Source organism: Asterias rubens, chromosome 18, assembly GCF_902459465.1.
Source record: "Asterias rubens chromosome 18, eAstRub1.3, whole genome shotgun sequence".
In the NCBI taxonomy this organism is placed as follows: Eukaryota; Metazoa; Echinodermata; class Asteroidea; order Forcipulatida; family Asteriidae; genus Asterias; species Asterias rubens.
The window spans coordinates 8,060,466-8,076,975 of record NC_047079.1 but is presented as its reverse complement, the minus strand read 5'-3'; the positions used below and the strand labels follow the sequence as shown (position 1 = coordinate 8,076,975).

At 36.7% G+C, this 16,510-nt stretch overlaps 3 protein-coding genes across 3 annotated transcripts; all 3 read right to left on the bottom strand.

Moving 5' to 3' along the window:
• Positions 1–1,179: 1,179 nt before the first annotated feature.
• Positions 1,180–3,195, bottom strand: LOC117302279 (F-box only protein 6-like). Its single transcript, XM_033786144.1, has 4 exons — positions 2,768–3,195; positions 2,200–2,440; positions 1,499–1,646; positions 1,180–1,340 (listed from the first exon to the last, which is right to left on the bottom strand). Exons 1-4 carry the CDS (start codon positions 3,153–3,155, stop codon positions 1,185–1,187), a joined length of 933 nt encoding a protein of 310 aa, XP_033642035.1. The 5' UTR covers positions 3,156–3,195; the 3' UTR covers positions 1,180–1,184.
• Positions 3,196–3,897: 702 nt separating this feature from the next.
• LOC117302640 (transmembrane protein 26-like) lies at positions 3,898–7,934 on the bottom strand. The gene is made up of 3 exons (XM_033786623.1): positions 7,903–7,934; positions 5,411–5,657; positions 3,898–4,791 (listed from the first exon to the last, which is right to left on the bottom strand). The coding sequence occupies exons 1-3, from the start codon at positions 7,932–7,934 to the stop codon at positions 3,955–3,957; spliced, it is 1,116 nt and encodes a 371-aa protein (XP_033642514.1). The 3' UTR covers positions 3,898–3,954.
• A 1,640-nt stretch (positions 7,935–9,574) lies between these two features.
• LOC117302278 lies at positions 9,575–14,036 on the bottom strand. Its single transcript, XM_033786143.1, has 7 exons — positions 13,912–14,036; positions 12,746–13,539; positions 11,979–12,045; positions 11,348–11,475; positions 10,895–10,975; positions 10,586–10,657; positions 9,575–10,048 (listed from the first exon to the last, which is right to left on the bottom strand). Exons 2-7 carry the CDS (start codon positions 13,535–13,537, stop codon positions 9,926–9,928), a joined length of 1,263 nt encoding a protein of 420 aa, XP_033642034.1. The 5' UTR covers positions 13,538–13,539; positions 13,912–14,036; the 3' UTR covers positions 9,575–9,925.
• Between the last annotated feature and the right edge of the window lie 2,474 nt (positions 14,037–16,510).

Sequence of the window (16,510 nt, the reverse complement as noted above, 5' to 3'; positions counted from 1 at the left end):
TGCAACAACAAAAGAAACTTTATTTGCATCAAAATCAATGTTATAAAACATAATCTGTTCATGTATTTGGTAAGGGAAAGTTCTATAAAAGTTAACATGTAAAAATAAAGAAAAAATCATGTATAATTTAATATAACGTATAAGTAATATGATTGTTTATTGTAATATAAAAGCACATACTCTATGATTAACAGTTCTTGGTAATTGCAATGGACTGTAACCTTTCAAAACAAATGACCTTGTACATTCCGATTCCTTTCTGGCAGGCAAGAACCTACACTCGCCATATGGAAAATGTTTCATTTTGTGCCATAATTTCCAAATGAATTTAAGATAACAACATGGGCTGAGGAGGATGTTTCAAAAGAGGGCGCTATCAGAACAAGTTTGTACACAGTTTGCCATATGGGGGACAGAATCTCCTGCCACACCGGCCACTAAAATTGTTGACAGAAGTCCGACTGTTTCAATATTGCTACTACTCTGTTAAAGCATGCATACAACTGTACAAACCACTGTAGTTAAATGACTAAATTGGACAAAGATGTTATAATTGACTTTGTAACAAATATTGTAAAAAACAACTTTGCTTTTGTACCTCCTATGTACAAACTTCCACCCGCAATGTCCTTGTTACCCTATTGTCTGTTGTGGTTGCTTTCCCGGTACACCACTAAGCACAAAACAGTACACCGCCCTCTTTTGTCAGTGTACGTCCACTGTTTTATTGCACTCTCAAAAAGTAAGAATGTTTTTCTTCATGACTTTACAATCAGCTTCATTCATTAAATATACATTTAAATTATTTATGATTACAGTTAACTGTGTAATAAGGCATCAAGATGATGAGTATACATTTGCTGTTCTCCATTAACATATTTTGATGTAATTTTTTCCAATAAGTATTATTTATGCAAATTTGTTAACGGTGAAAAATTACACAATTCAACAATATTGCAGACAATTAAACCATTTACAAGCACCCGGTCAACTACAAATACCCAACAACTTAATGGAGAATTTGTTCATTCCTCATAAATTGTTCAATGAGTCAGCTTCTTGAATATATGACCTTATTTGGCACGAACTGTGTGTAAGTTGTCTATCCAGAAAAAATGGGGATCATTGAATTCTGAGGAGCAGAAGCAATTCTCTTCAATGAATTACTCTAAAAAAAAATTTTTTTATTCATCTGGATCATCCTTATGAAACTGAAGCTTGACAACTGATCCTGCCATCTTGGATCCATAGTGCCCCGCCCAGAACTGCCTATCTTTGCTCTCATCCATATACTTAATAAACCGTAAGCCTTTTCCGTAATTGGAGAATATGTGTCTAACCTATGGATAAATAAAAGCAACATGACTCTAGTCAAGGTCTTTATACTCATTGTAGAATTATGTAATGTTAGTGTGGCATCCAATAATTTGACAGCCACTTAGTGGCGTAACAAAATAAGTGCACCTGTGAGCTGCAATAGTTAATGACTTAGACTTACCTCTTTCCAGTCATTCGGAGCCCACTGTTGTGTTTCAATTGGTCCAAAAACAAACTCTTCAATAATATTGACTGGTTCATTTGAATTTTCCCTCAGTAGTTGCACTTTCTGTGAGTAAACATTTGCACAGTCAAAACGTGCAGCATACCTGAACAACAAAGAAAAATCAAACTGTAATATAATAGATGTTAAATTTGCATCGGGGATAAAGAATATTAATTTTTGGCTTTTACCCATACACCGATGTGTGTTAGCACTGCATACTCAGTACTTTCCCGAGTCCTGTGAAAAAATATCACAGGCATGTTACTCGGGTGGGATTCGAACCCACGACCCTTGCAACTCTAGAGCAGTGTCTCACCAACTACACTACCGAGGTTGCCCGGCAGCTAGAGGCAGTTCGAATCCTATGTTTTGGCAGCGGGTACCGCAACGATATAATAGATGTTAAATTTGCATCGGGGATAAAGAATATTAATTTTGAATAATTTTGAACTGCAATTGTTCTTGAGGGTTGTAACAAACGAGCCAACGTCATACATTTTCAGATACAAAAAGATAGATCCAAGGTGAGGGAAAGATTCCATTCCACTCTGTAGGGGTAGGGGAAAAGAATGTTGAAACTCATCTCAAGCCAAAGCTTTGTGAGCTACAGTACTTGTTCGACAACATCTCCCCATTCCTTTATGTAAATGACTTACCATTCAGAGATGACTATATCTGGTTGGCCTTCATCCAGCATAGCAGGTGAGAAACCTTCTTGTAAAAGGTCAATCAGCTGATAACGCTGACACAATCCGTATGATGTGGCAAATTGAGTTGGACTTCCATCACTAATTGCAAGCAGTTTATCTGGTTTCTTAGCAGAACCATGATCTCCAGTTTCTACAACCCAACCATTTCCTCCATTCTCTGTTATGATCCAGCCACCTTTAACACCATCTTTTAATTGAAAAAAAAGTACTTAAAAATCAAATATGGTGTTGGCCTATTCAAATGAAAATTAAGAATCAAAGAACATTTGCAGCCCTTTTTTAAATTTTAATAAACTGTTTAATTTGTGTTCCTTGCTTCCTCCATCCAGTATATCTGCCTTCCAAAAACTAAAAAATTAATCACATCACAAATTTATTTATAACATGGTTTTAGACAGGGAACCTATTTAATTCATGATATAAAAGGTAACATACATTTCCAATCTTGTTTTTTTTTTTTTTTTTTTACAACATAGCCCACGTAGAGATTTATCAAACAAAGTCAAAAGCTAACCTTTGCCACTTGGATTCTTGATGAGATTTCTAGTATAAGGAGATTTCAGGTAGAATTCCTTCCAGTTTTCTGGATAAAAGGGTGCCATATACCTCTCAATGAATCGGCTTGTTCGGTAACACTTCTCCCGCCAAAGTGTCTGCCCCTTGATGACATTTCTCCAAAGCCGACAGACGAGGGCACAATTCAGCAACCATTTATCGGAAACGAACGATATAACATTGGTCAAAGCTTCTTCGGGTAGTTTATCGATCGATGCTTCATATGTTACTTCACTCTTACAATCGTCCACCTCTTTCCTGTTGTTTTCATTGACATCGAGATGAGTTATTTGTTCCAAATCACATAGATTTTCCAGTTCCGGTAATTCTGCGATGGGCGTCGCCATCTTGGAAATGGAACAATTTGCGTTCGTTTGTTTGTAAGAATATGTGTTTACTCCACCGCACATAGCTGTGTGGCCTCGCCCACTGCGTACGGGACCCGCGTACGGGACTGACTAGCACATGGTGACTGGCATGCCCTTTCAAATCATGCATTAATTATTTTGAGGAGACAGTTTATTCATGACACCTTTTGTTTTAGTTATTTTATAAAGTTGTGAGGCAAACGACTAGCTTTAACGGATGGGGTCACATAGGCCTATACACCTTTCCGATGGTTCGTCGCTCAATACAGTGGACCAAAATGTTTCTTCCAAAAGTCTGCGTCACTTCTTACGCCAAAACTGATCTTTTCATCATTTTGCTTGAAAGAAATTTAGTGCAAATATTTTTAGATCTTTAGTCTTGACCATAGCCTGGCCTCGGAAGGCTAAATAACACACTAACACAAACAACAAATAAACTAACAAAACAGTGGTAAGAAGAAAATGGCGACAAGCAGAAATGTGGAGGACATAGCATGTAGCACTTAATTCACTAACTAGCACGATAAACAAGGGCTCCATTGCTGTTGCGACATCGTGACATCGTCAGCAATACATCGAATGTGGCCATGAAACATCATCAATCAAGCTAGCGAAATTAAATAAACAAAAAACTTTGCATAAAGGTACTTTTCTTTTAATATGGCTTGCATAATATATCTAGACGTCACTTGTACGAAACAAACCAGAAATAGTGGTTTATTTCTTTAGTGCATCATATGCTAAGTAGTCCACGGACGATTTGAAGAACTGATGCTCTTTATTGTGAAGAATTCATGGAGACGACATCGTATGGGTCTTCATCATTTTCTTTTGTCGGCAGATTCTTCTCGTGTACAAACAAAAACCCATTTTTCTTCAGATTTGCTATTTCCTTTGCTGTTGCATCCGTAGCCTTCTTTTGAAGTCGCACCTTTTCGCGCCTTTCTATATGCAGAACGAAGATTCTGTAAGTCTGTAACACAATCACTAGGGCGTTTTTGCATGTGAAGAAGACATTAGTATGACTATAGACCCGATAGCGAAGAATTAATGTCAGACGAAATACTAAGAATGGGGCGTCTTGGAGGAGTAGGCTTGCTACTATAGACCAGACGCTTGTATCTAGACAAGTGAACGTTGGTACCGTGTCTTCACGCATCTCGTGCTTAGGTTTAATTGGTATGACCATCAACCCGTCATTCGTTTCAGAAGTGGGTAGAGGTCCAACGACTCGAGACGAGGCCAAACGCGGAAACCTTTTGAATAGAGCCCTCTTTATTTTACGTTGACCATCACTAGGTGTAGTCGGTTTTGACTGTCTGGAAGAAGTTCCACGCTGGTCCCTGATAGACGTCATAACGAGAGCGAATTGAATAAGACTCCAACTCCATAAGGTGAGAAGGGTGAGTACCAGTGAACGATCATACTTGACGCTAACCTCATTAAACCCATCGAAGAATTCAATGATATCAGCTGCTGTAGCGAAGTAAACGAGTAAGAGTTCCGATAGTTCATTTCGTGTAATGGCACCTTTAGGTAGAAGCCATCGACCGACAATAAGAAGTAATGGTAGCATCTGCTCTACCACTAAGATCCATTGCGTCTGCCCATTATCCTATCAAGTAAAATGATAAGATGGAATTATAATGACTAGGCTTTTATTTCATTGTTGTCTGTATTCTAGTGTTTATTCCATGTACTATAATAATGTCATGTCAACCAAGAGAAGACTTTAGTGTTTCCATGGTTACAAGTCGACTTCCCTTGTCACATCCAGCTCCACCTTTGTATTATGGACACCAACAGTTAAGTCTGGCGTCCTGTATCCCCTTCCAATATAGATCTAGACTTAACTTTATAACTTAACTTAAATGCATTTATAAAGCGCTTTAACACTGTTTCAAAGCGCTGTACAGTCAAGAAAAAACATTAAAAGACACCGAGTCATATTGAGCGATCCGACTCGCCTTTGTACAACATTTAAAATGCCACGTGTATATTATAAATCATTGTGTCTTTCCATCATTTCGTCATCATCCTGTGAAAACCTCCATTGGTACACTAAAGTTTAGCAATAGTAAGCATAAAAAGGGCCTTAAGGCCTACATTATTCTGAATGTGTCGTTCGTAAGTGATCATTGTTGATGAGTTTAGGTAAAAACAAAACAAATAAGAGTTAAACGTTTCGCATGAAGTGTACTGAAATTTAAACTAAATCTTGCCCACGATCTTACCTTTTGGACATCATCGACTATCTCACCGTTGACATGCTTCATTGTTGTTAAACGGCGCTCTAACAACTCCAATTCCAATACCCAAATAGTCGGCACTGATCCCAAGAGAAAAACGATCACGCTTGGGCAAAACCTAAAAGCAAAATTGATATATTGTTTAACCCAATGTTGAATGTAATATAAAATAATGAGTTTACTAAAACTTGGGAAGTTACTGACAGCTAAAGTTGTTATTTTAGTGGTTGTACTATGAGATCCATTCAGAACCAGGACAAGATCCTATCATTGTATTTTCTGATATATCTTCACGCCCCGATCCCCTCCCCACCCGCGACGCCCCCCATCCACCATCGGTCATGCCACTGTAGAGGAGGTCAGCTTGATCCAGAGAGGGATAGAATGACCCAGTTTTATAAGAGTGGGTGTAAGCGTGCCTTTTGAAGCTGCTTGTACACTGCTATATTCAAGCAGTCAGTAACTATAAGATGGCTATGGTCATCATCAGAGTCTCCATCAAATCAATCTGCAGCAATAGTCTCCCCTTCATTACCATCGCCATCCCTCCTCACAAAGATACGAATTAATTACGATGAAACGGAAATTAATACTGACTACGAGTTCATTAGTTCATTTCGGCTTTGCCTGAATGATGTATGTACCGTAGCAATTGACTTTTAGACGGCTTAAAATTGAAGGCTCTATTTTGACCGGCTTTTATTTGGTTTGCTAAGATCGTTTAGGTCATTAATCACAAGACGCGTACTTGAAGCTGACTTTAAGTGGTGGCAAATGCTAAAGGTAATATTCTCTCAAAATCGGGGAAATTTGAATACAGTATAAGTCTTCCTCAGTCTACCAATATTATGTACAGTTAAGTCAAGATTCTACACTCATTGAGACAAATCGTTAATACAGAACAAAAAAATAAGATTAAAATCTGTTTCACCTCTAACAAGAAATTTTCTGAATGACCTGCTGGAATTTGGAAAGAGGAAGGTTTTTATTTCATTAATAAACATATGTCGGTCCATTGAAGATGTCAGATTGTAAATTATTGTTGGGCGCATTATCTGATACCTCATATCATCAGGAGTGACATTATCGGATACCTCATATCATCAGGAGTGACATATTATACATCTTGAAATATGTACTTTATATTGATTGAACGATGCCAACATTATCGAAGTAATTTTATAAGAGCTTACTAAAGCGACATCTCACAAAAATAACCGTTTTTAAGTCTTTCCTCTTTTCAAGTTATTTACAATGGACTTTGACCCCTTTCAATCCACTTACTAGAAATTCAGATGAGTGAAACCAAACTATATATCACTAAAACTCTTACAAACAGGTAATTACTGCCGTGTTAATTACTAATAGTGTTGTTAAAGTGGCAAATGTTCAAGATACATAGACAATGAAAAGCGTTGTACTCTTGATATTTCATTGTGGTAAGGTAATATAGGCCTATTATACAATAATGCTATTCTACTTCCATTGTGGTTAGGTAATATAGGCCTATTATACAATAATGCTATTCTACTTCCATTGTGGTTAGGTAATATGGGCCTATTATACAATAATGCTATTCTACTTCCATTGTGGTTAGGTAATATGGGCCTATTATACAATAATGCTATTCTACTTCCATTGTGGTTAGGTAATATTGGCCTATTATACAATAATGCTATTCTACTTCCATTGTGGTTAGGTAATATAGGCCTATCATACAATAATGCTATTCTACTCCCATTGTGGTTAGGTAATATAGGCCTATTATACAATAATGCTATTATACTTCCATTGTGGTTAGGTAATATAGGCCTATCATACAATAATGCTATTCTACTTCACTTTGAAACAATAACCACACTTACAAAATATTTCCTCGTCAGAAAAAAAACGGAGTTTAATTTGTGAAGCTCAAGTCCACAGAACATGAGGACTCAAGTCTACAAAATGTAAAGACTCAAGTCTACAGAATGAAAGGACTGAAGTCTTCAAAAATGCGAGAACTCAAGTCTACAGAATGTAAGGACTCAAGTCTACAGAGTGTAAGGACTCAAGTCTACAGAATGTAAGGAATCAAGTCTACAGAGTGAAAGGACTCAAGTCTACAGAATGTAAGGACTCAAGTCTACAGAATGAAAGGACTCAAGTCTACAGAATGTAAGGACTCAAGTCTACAGAATGTAAGGACTCAAGTCTACAGAGTGTAAGGACTCAAGTCTACAGAATGTAAGGAATCAAGTCTACAGAATGAAATGACTCAAGTCTACAGAATGTAAGGACTCAAGTCTACAGAGTGTAAGGACTCAAGTCTACAGAATGTAAGGAATCAAGTCTTCAAAATGAAAGGACTCAAGTGCACCCGTTTCTTTTGTATTTCTTTTGTACTCTGGTCCGCACCATGCCACGCTTGCTCACGAGTAAATTTGGCACAGTTTTGTTACACAAACTTAATCCACGAAATAACATACTCAACTTACCACTTCCATTCTCCTCCCTTTTTCCAAGCCATCGTGAAGATTAACTCAGCCACTTGAACCAATGAAGTTAGGGCCAATAGATAGTAAGATGTGTCAGACGTCAGTCCAACAATCAGTTGGATGGCTGCTACGGTGTGGCCAGCAAAAAGCAGACGGGTCAAAATGGCTTTGAAAATGGAGAACCAAATCATACTGCCTCTCGAAATCGACGTAGCATTAATTATTGTAGCTCTCCGATTGATTTTTGTAGTATTAGTCAAGTAACTCGTCAAGGTTATTAATTAGTAGGATTCACCTCGAATGACTAAAATTAAAATATCTCAAAGGTACTTTATTTCAGTAATGCTGAACGACGAAACCCAACGGTGCTATCAGGTGTGATGTTTCATCCAAGCTTATACACACACTTGCCGGAAATTGGCTCGTAGTTTCAAAATATATCAAACACTGCGTAAAGAAGACTCAAAAGAGTGGTTTAAGAGGCACACGCCAGACTTAGACGTGTCGGTGCCCATCAGCTAAAGCCACATTAATTTGAACAATATGGCCCAAGTTAACTTGCTCTACCGCACTGCGGCGTTAAGATTGGTTATTGGTCACGTGTTGCTTTTTGGCCCATGTTAAATTGCTCTACCGCACTGCGGCAGTAAGACTGGTTATTGGTCACGTGTTGCTGTTTGTTCCGGCATCAATACGAACCTCCATCCATCTGGCAAACACTCATTGACAACGTTTTATGAACAATATTCATCAGTTGTTAGGAGCAGCTGACGTTGCATTTAATACCACATGATACCACAGTCTGAGAAAGTCGAGTTGGTCTAAATTACAAGTATAGCCGTCCCCTTAACACTTTTTATGGATTGCTTCCAGTTAAAGGCAGTAGTGGACACTATTGGTAATTACTCAAAATAATTATTAGCATGGGAACTTTGTTTTCATTCTGGAAAGATAAGAACAAGATATCTACACAGTCATCATTATGCCACAAAGTTGACAAAGATAAACTTGTCTCATTATTTCCCTTTTTAATAAATAATGTTGCACATCAACATTTGGTTACCAGCTTTATAAAAAAAAGTAGAACCTGTCATTAAGAGTTTTCAGTCTTAATGACAGGGTATAATTAAAATTTCTCAACTCACAACCCAACAAGTTCTTGTTGGTCGTCAAGCATTGTGCTATAAATAATACAACGATAGATTAAAGGCAAATACCTTTGGCTTTTTTACCTGTTGGTTATTTTAATCCTATGGATGTATTTTTATATGCAATAACAATATACTGTGAACATTTCAGAAGGTTACTGGTAGCGTTAAGATATTCAATTAGATAAGACGTTTATTCCATATTCTTGTTGGAAAATGATACAATAATATGAGAAATTATCAGTACATATAAAGGTATATCAAAAACAAAAGCGCATGTAAGTATACAAAATTAATATAATGTCACCAATATAATATCACAAAAATCTGAAGCCGTTATGCCAACGCAAAAACTGATAAACGGCTCTGCGTGGAACATTTCAAAACAATGTTTTTGAATCCCTTTCTCTAAAACACCATATTCCTTATTAGGAAATCGTTTCCCAAGAAGTTACACATTATCAACAGCTACAGTGCTTCTTAACAAGTAAAGTTTGTTTAATCATTATTTTATTAAGCTACAATAAACATACTTAATAAAGCCAATTATTACACTCCCGATATAGAACATAAAAAGATTTCTAATTAGTTTCAAAGTTTTTTTTTTAAATAGCATCGTTCGCAAATGAGACTTTCTTCATGATTTAAAAACTTGCTTGTTTATAATATAATGTATTTGTAAACTAGCCCAATGTAAGTATTTAAAAAGGACACATTGCCATGTATTGGGCACTTTAGGCTTACCAGTAGAAGATAATGACTCATATCTCTCTCGAAAATGAGTGGTTTTCCTTCTAAATCGTGAACTAACACGATCCGCCCGCCACGTGGAGTCAGAACTTTAATGATTCTACCAAACAGAAAAAGACCTGTCGCTAATCACTCTCATAATCATTACAGGTAGAAGGATGCGGGCCTCTTCGAACAATGTTGTATGTGAAAGGCGCTGGAGTTTGTTCATATCTTTGAAAATAATAGTCCCTTGGATCAGGCAAACCCTTAGTAGGGAAAGAGAGAACACACCGATCAATTTAAAGACAATGTAAATAGTCACGTGAGTTGGGGTAAAGTTGGATTGCAATGCAATCTACTGGGTTAAGATTAGAAATGTTGACTAAAACAAGAAAGATTTTGGGGGTTGAACAAAGAATTGACTAGAGTGGTTAATATTGATATCTAAAACAAGAAAGAGCTGACTGGAGATGGAGGATCTAGACATTTACCTAAAAGTAACCACAGTATAAGTTAAGATAAGATAAGATAAGAACTTTATTATCCCACACTGGGAAAATTAAAACTATAGATGGCGCAAAGATTAATTAATGTCATTGGGTTTTCAGCACACTGTGTGAAATCTCTGCATATAGTCTTGCAGCCCGACCATGGTGGTTTACTTACATAAAATTTGGGGACATAGACATCTATTGGGGGGGAGTGCCCCTGTATACCTCCCCCTCCCCAAGTTGACAAGTTCAGCACCAATACTCCTTTGATGGATTATTAATTTCTTGCTTTTTGAAAGTAACAATTCTTACCTGATACACTGGTACTCGAGGTTCTTGTATGGGGGACTGTACCATCATGACAGCCTTTGGTGGATTGTGCATCTTGAGCGACCAGATTGACAGATGTTGATAAACAACACAGAACAATTATAAGAAGAGTGGTCAACATAATGGATGGGCATTTTTAACAGCTAGGTACTGCCTACTTCGAGTCGAAATGCCACACTTTCTCTTAAAAATGGTTAATTTCATCTTAAATAACCACTTGGGACCTATAGCCTAAGGGGATGAGTCACGTCCAATGCAATCTACTTGGTTAACATGAACTGGTTAACTTACCGGTAGACCAAACGCTGGCACTCGAACTTGTTGTGTGCGGTGTGCCATCATGGCAGCCGTTGAGAGAAAGTTGTCATTGGGCTACCAGATCAAAAATAAACAGTTTGATAAACAATACAGAATTTGAGAAGAGTGGTCCAAAAAGGGACTGGATGTACTTTTTTACAGGTAGTGCCTACTTCGAGTCAAAATATTGACATAATTTCTCTTTAAAATTTTCTCAAGAAAATTGTTTACTTTGAAAAAAGTATGAACTTTATAATGTGAAATACAAATTACATTACTTGTATTGTACATTCACTTTAATTAAAAAGATTTAATTAGTAATCATAGTAACTATGTTGAATTGTCAACAGCGAGCAAGTTTTGCAGCCGGTGCAGTAGTACAAGTTATGTTTACTGTAAAAAAAAATAAAACCAGTTTTTATAAATAAAGATCATTTCTTTATTTACCTGTTCAAGAGTAATGCCTGGAACATACGGGAGTCCTTTAGGTCTCTCATAGTAGTTTCCTTGAAACTGTAGCAGAAAGTCGCGATCATAAACCCTCTTCCCTTCTGGATTTAGAGGGCTCCATTGATCTGTAACCAGATAAACACTAATGTAAACACTAATGTCTGAGTGACTGTGCGTGAAATGGACAGTTTGTCGGCTGAGTGCTACAAAGTTGTAAATTGCAATTGATCATATTAAAGTCATTAATCAAAATGCTTATTACAACAAATCTTCCAAAAAAAATACCAAAACCCAGAAATTATGGTTTTATTCAGAAAATAACTGTTATTTACTTTGGAGACCACTTTTGATCAATAAACCCCATTTACCGGGAGATCCTTGAAAAATACCCAAAAGCGATTTAATAAAATCCAAACTGCGCTAATACCTCCACGATGCTGAGCCAACCAGTTCTATTTGTAATTTGAATCAATTACTGATTAAAATATATTAAAAAGGGTAAAAGCAAATCCATTTTGAATTGCTGTCATTTATGATTGAGGAATACTCATATCTCACATTGGAACAAATGCATCCCATTTTCACTCAATGGAGTTTGTTTGTCTTGTAAATCCACTTTTACTCTTACCTTCTTTGTATATATATTTTAGTACACTGGTTGTATTCTTGGCACATGTTTGTCTGGTCCACTTGTCCTGCAGGCAAAAACATTAATGGTTTCATGGTAAAATTATTGCAAACCATGCATGATTAGAAAGTAAAACAAGTGTACAACATAAACATTATGTTCATTAGTTCACAACAACTACATGTAAAACCCAGAATGCTAACATTTGGGATTGCAGTTTTATGGTAGGACCAGTAAGCTTAGGGGAATTCTGCAAAATTGACCCTGGATATCATGATGGTTTGGAATGACATCAACTCCCCCAACCCTTGGTGCTGTCAGCCTTATGATAAGCATTTACCGATAATACAATTAATTTGGTAAACAAACTTGATAAAAAATCCAGTCCCTGGTTTCTTTCTTGAAACAATCAATTTATGAGTCTTTGAATTGTCTATATGTTACTAAAGTCCCCAAAATTCAAGACAAACCAAACAAAGACAAATATCTGAATCCTCATCACAAGTTTGTCTTTTAAGTGACTGTAAATGTGTACAGTCTTGAATCCATTAACTTATCACAGGTTCTGCCCAAAAGTCTGTAACAGTCCGATACAAAGCGCACTTTCTCAATGTAACTGCAATTTCATGATGACAGACTCATGTTATTCCCAATGAGTAAGCATCAGGCTTTTGTAATGTACTGGGACAGAGTATAGCATAAACATTGATCAGTCTGCTATTCTTAGTTTCTTCAAGTTACCCAATAAATACAAGAATTATAACTACCAGTAAGATCAGGTCAGCATCATTCTGCACTAGTTCACCAAGAGATATCATCACATCATTTTCTTTAAGATCCATGAAGGTCAAACCATCAGGAACAGACTGTGGATGTTTCGTTATTGCCTTCTCAAGATCTTTGCAGATTCTCTTCTTGAAATCATGACCCTTGTTGCCATTATTGGATCCTCCTTCCATAAGGTGGTTGACCTCATCTAGTTTGCGTGCTGTCTGTGATGCTTCTCTTCTGTCGGAGGTTTGCAAACTCTTTAAAAACTCAACTTTACTTTTATGAATAGTTTCTGCCTCCTTTATCAGTTTTTGCTCCTCATCTCTGATCCTTGATACCTCCTTGGTAGCTTTTCTGCTGATCTTTTCTTTGGTGTCCAAAAACACTTTGTCCAGTTTCGTAAGGGACTTGTCAATATTTTCCCCTGACAGCTCAAACTCAGTCTTACTTCTTCTGGCTTTGGCAACTAGTGTAGAAAAAACCTGTAATTGCTCAAATTGTTGTTTTAAAACATTTTCCTGCTGTGTAAAATTGTTCACAAGAATCTTCATGTCTAAATTATCTGGCAGATCAGAAACATTTCCATTCAAGATGGTTTCTTGTCTGCACAGTGGACAAGGAATGTTGTTTCTTGGTGGCCTCTGGTTCTTGCAGATTTCTTGAAGACATTGAAGACAAAAAGTATGAAAACAATTGAGCCACTTTGGCTCCCTGAACCGATGGGTGCAAATTGAGCACTCAATGCTGTCCTCAATCTTGCCAAGCGATGTCTGTACATTGGTTGCCATCTCTAACCATACAAAAAAAGACAAAAATAACTCAAAGCCAAAACCATAACTTAACCATAACATCGAGTCACATTTGACCAAATTCTGAACAAGTTGCAAAATACAATGCTCTACTTTTCCTGATCCATGGTTATCAGAAGTAAGTGGATCACGTGGTACAAGCAAGTTTGACACCTGCACACCAGCTAGACTACCACTTAAATAGTTTTGACTATATTTTTTAAACTCAAGAGTGTTTTGGATCTCTAGTCATTTGAGCGCGTATCCTCAATCAACCATGTGGATAAATTCAGTAAATTTATGACTAACTGTAAATTGACCATTGCTATGAAAAGGTCAGTAAATCGTAGCCGTTTTTCGGCATGTAAACTTACCTATAATGTTAAGTCGTGGTCTCGTCGGTTTACTTGTTTCTTGTAGTAGTCATTCCAAGTCCATCCGAGGATCCAACGATATACCCAATTAATGTAGTTGACAATCACTTCATAGCTACGTCACAACTCAGTGGGAAAACCCGTGAATGAGGGCATTGCGCAAGAATTGTTACCATCTATAAGGGGATTTCCCTTCTCAGTTATGACGTCATGTAAATGTTTATGGTGGATTACATAGCAGCAATTTTTGTAACAGCAAAACCAATTAAAAATGTATGTAATGTTCCTTGTCTATTTGAGGCAGCAAGCTAATGACCAGCTCAAAGTACATAATTTTGTTTTGTAGGATTTGAAACTTTGCATGGTGCAGATAAGATGTAGAAGAGTTTGCGGTTACACCATGTAATTATCTCTAAATGAGTTTGGGGTGGTTCTGAAAAGAACCGTTGGTTTAACTCGACGTTTCGATCAGTATGCTCTGATCGTCTTCTGGAAAACAGAAATGACGTCTACCGCCCCCCTTTCGTGTGTGTTAATTGTGGGCTTGACTCGATTTTACAGGATTTGTTGGTGGTCTCTCTAGGGAAATTGTGTTTTACTGGTGAACATTGGAGGTGGTGGGGTGCGCTTTGGGGGTACCCCCTGCCCTATATAGGGCATGCTACATGTGTCTTTAATACAACAACAAATAAAAATTCAGTCCAACACATTGCTTAATATTTCATATATATTTTTCTTCTCAAATTGAAATACATGTATACTTTTATCGGGCTCCATCGTCCACAGCAGATGACTGATCAAGTCTGTCTCATATACTCATAAAATGAAATTGCATATTTATTATTGTTTAGATTCAAGTAAATTACTCGAAGCAATATCATTCTTCTCAATTTATAATTGTGTTTTGATGTAAACAGCGTCTTTACAGATTGTTAACAAGTGATTTGATATAATAAAGCTTATAAATTTGACGTCGACATTTCCGTCACTCTGGTAGCTTTTTTAAAAACCGATTTGAAGGAACATTTTTCCCTGTTGCAGTGTTAAATACCTCGACACCCAAGCCTTAGAAGTCACAGATTTAACAGGAATTACTCAACAGAAATATGACACTTAAGATTTATAGCAAAGTGAAAAAAGAAAAGAAATTACAGCAAACAACAACCCGCATAAAACTCATAAAATAAAATATATCCATTTTTCCCTTTCCACATTTTGTGCAGCACTTTTAAGTGATGTTTTTCATGATTTAAAGACAATTTTGCTGATTTTAATTTTTAAAAACATTTCCAGTGCCACTTAACACAATCCGCTAGAATTGCAACTTTGTGTTCAATTTCTTCTTATTGAATCAAAAGAGCATTGACCTGCTAGTGTAATGAAGAATATTAATCAAAATGGGATTTATGATATCACAGGTCATAAGTCAGGGGTTATAGGTCAAGTAATCTTAGATTAGCATAACAAACATCATTGTGCTTATATTAAGAATAAAGCCAAGTCGACCAAAACAATGCTCTTTTTGATTTCTTTTCCAAAAGGATACATATACCACATAAACTCTCAAATGAAATTTTGTAACTTCTGAATAAATTAATCTTAACAATTAAATTTAGAAAAAGAGCAGATCCAAAGATCTCCTTTAAAAAACCCGATTCTACTTTTCTGGAGAAACCCAGAATTGCATGAACCATAACATCAAAGCTTCAAATTATACAATGCTTTATTTGGAGTTCAAACCTCTGCATCATAAAGATTTGGGGGGTTTTCCAACTGTAAACAAAGTCCAATCATCCTTTAACAATCAGGGACCTACCCTTTTTAATAATGATAACTCCCAATCATCAAGGATGGCCCTATATACTACTATACAATTGGATCTAAAGTGAGGACCAGGACATTTGCTTTTAGGTAGAATCAGAGTAAGAAACAGTTCTCTTATCCTATAATAGTATAAATGCTACAGCGATGCATCACAAAGGCAAATGCTTTTGAAGACAGTAGTTTAGATGAATGAGTTACAACAAAATAAATTCAATTTATGTAAGTGCTACATTTATTGTGCAGCAGTTTAAAACATCATTGTACCTTCCTCCAACAGGTTAACCGTTTTTTAAACATCTTTTAAATAGTTCTTTATAATTTTAACAATAGTTTTAAAAGGGGGTGGATGCCAACAATGCTGAGCCCCATCCTTGTTCAAGATGGAGTATTGTTATTATTTTTATTTAGTATAATTAAAATTTATTTAGTTGTTGCTCCATACCTTTTTAATTACTCTCCTTTACTTGCCAATCAAACCCTAAACTTGTCTACAACGACACCGGGATGAGCAATTAGACAAATTCAGCCATGTTGAGATTGCTGGTATCCACCAGTCATAAGCAGTAAGCCAATATTGTTTACCAGTGAAGAAAGCCACAAATCTTCACAAGCTCCAATCTCCAGCCGTCTCTATATGACTCACTATCAAGTCAGTTAATCACCAATATTGCTTACAAAGCAGTTCAACAAGCCAATCATGTAGCCAACGATCATGGAGCCAACGATCATGTAGCCAACGATCATGGAGCCAACGATCATGGAGCCAACGATCATG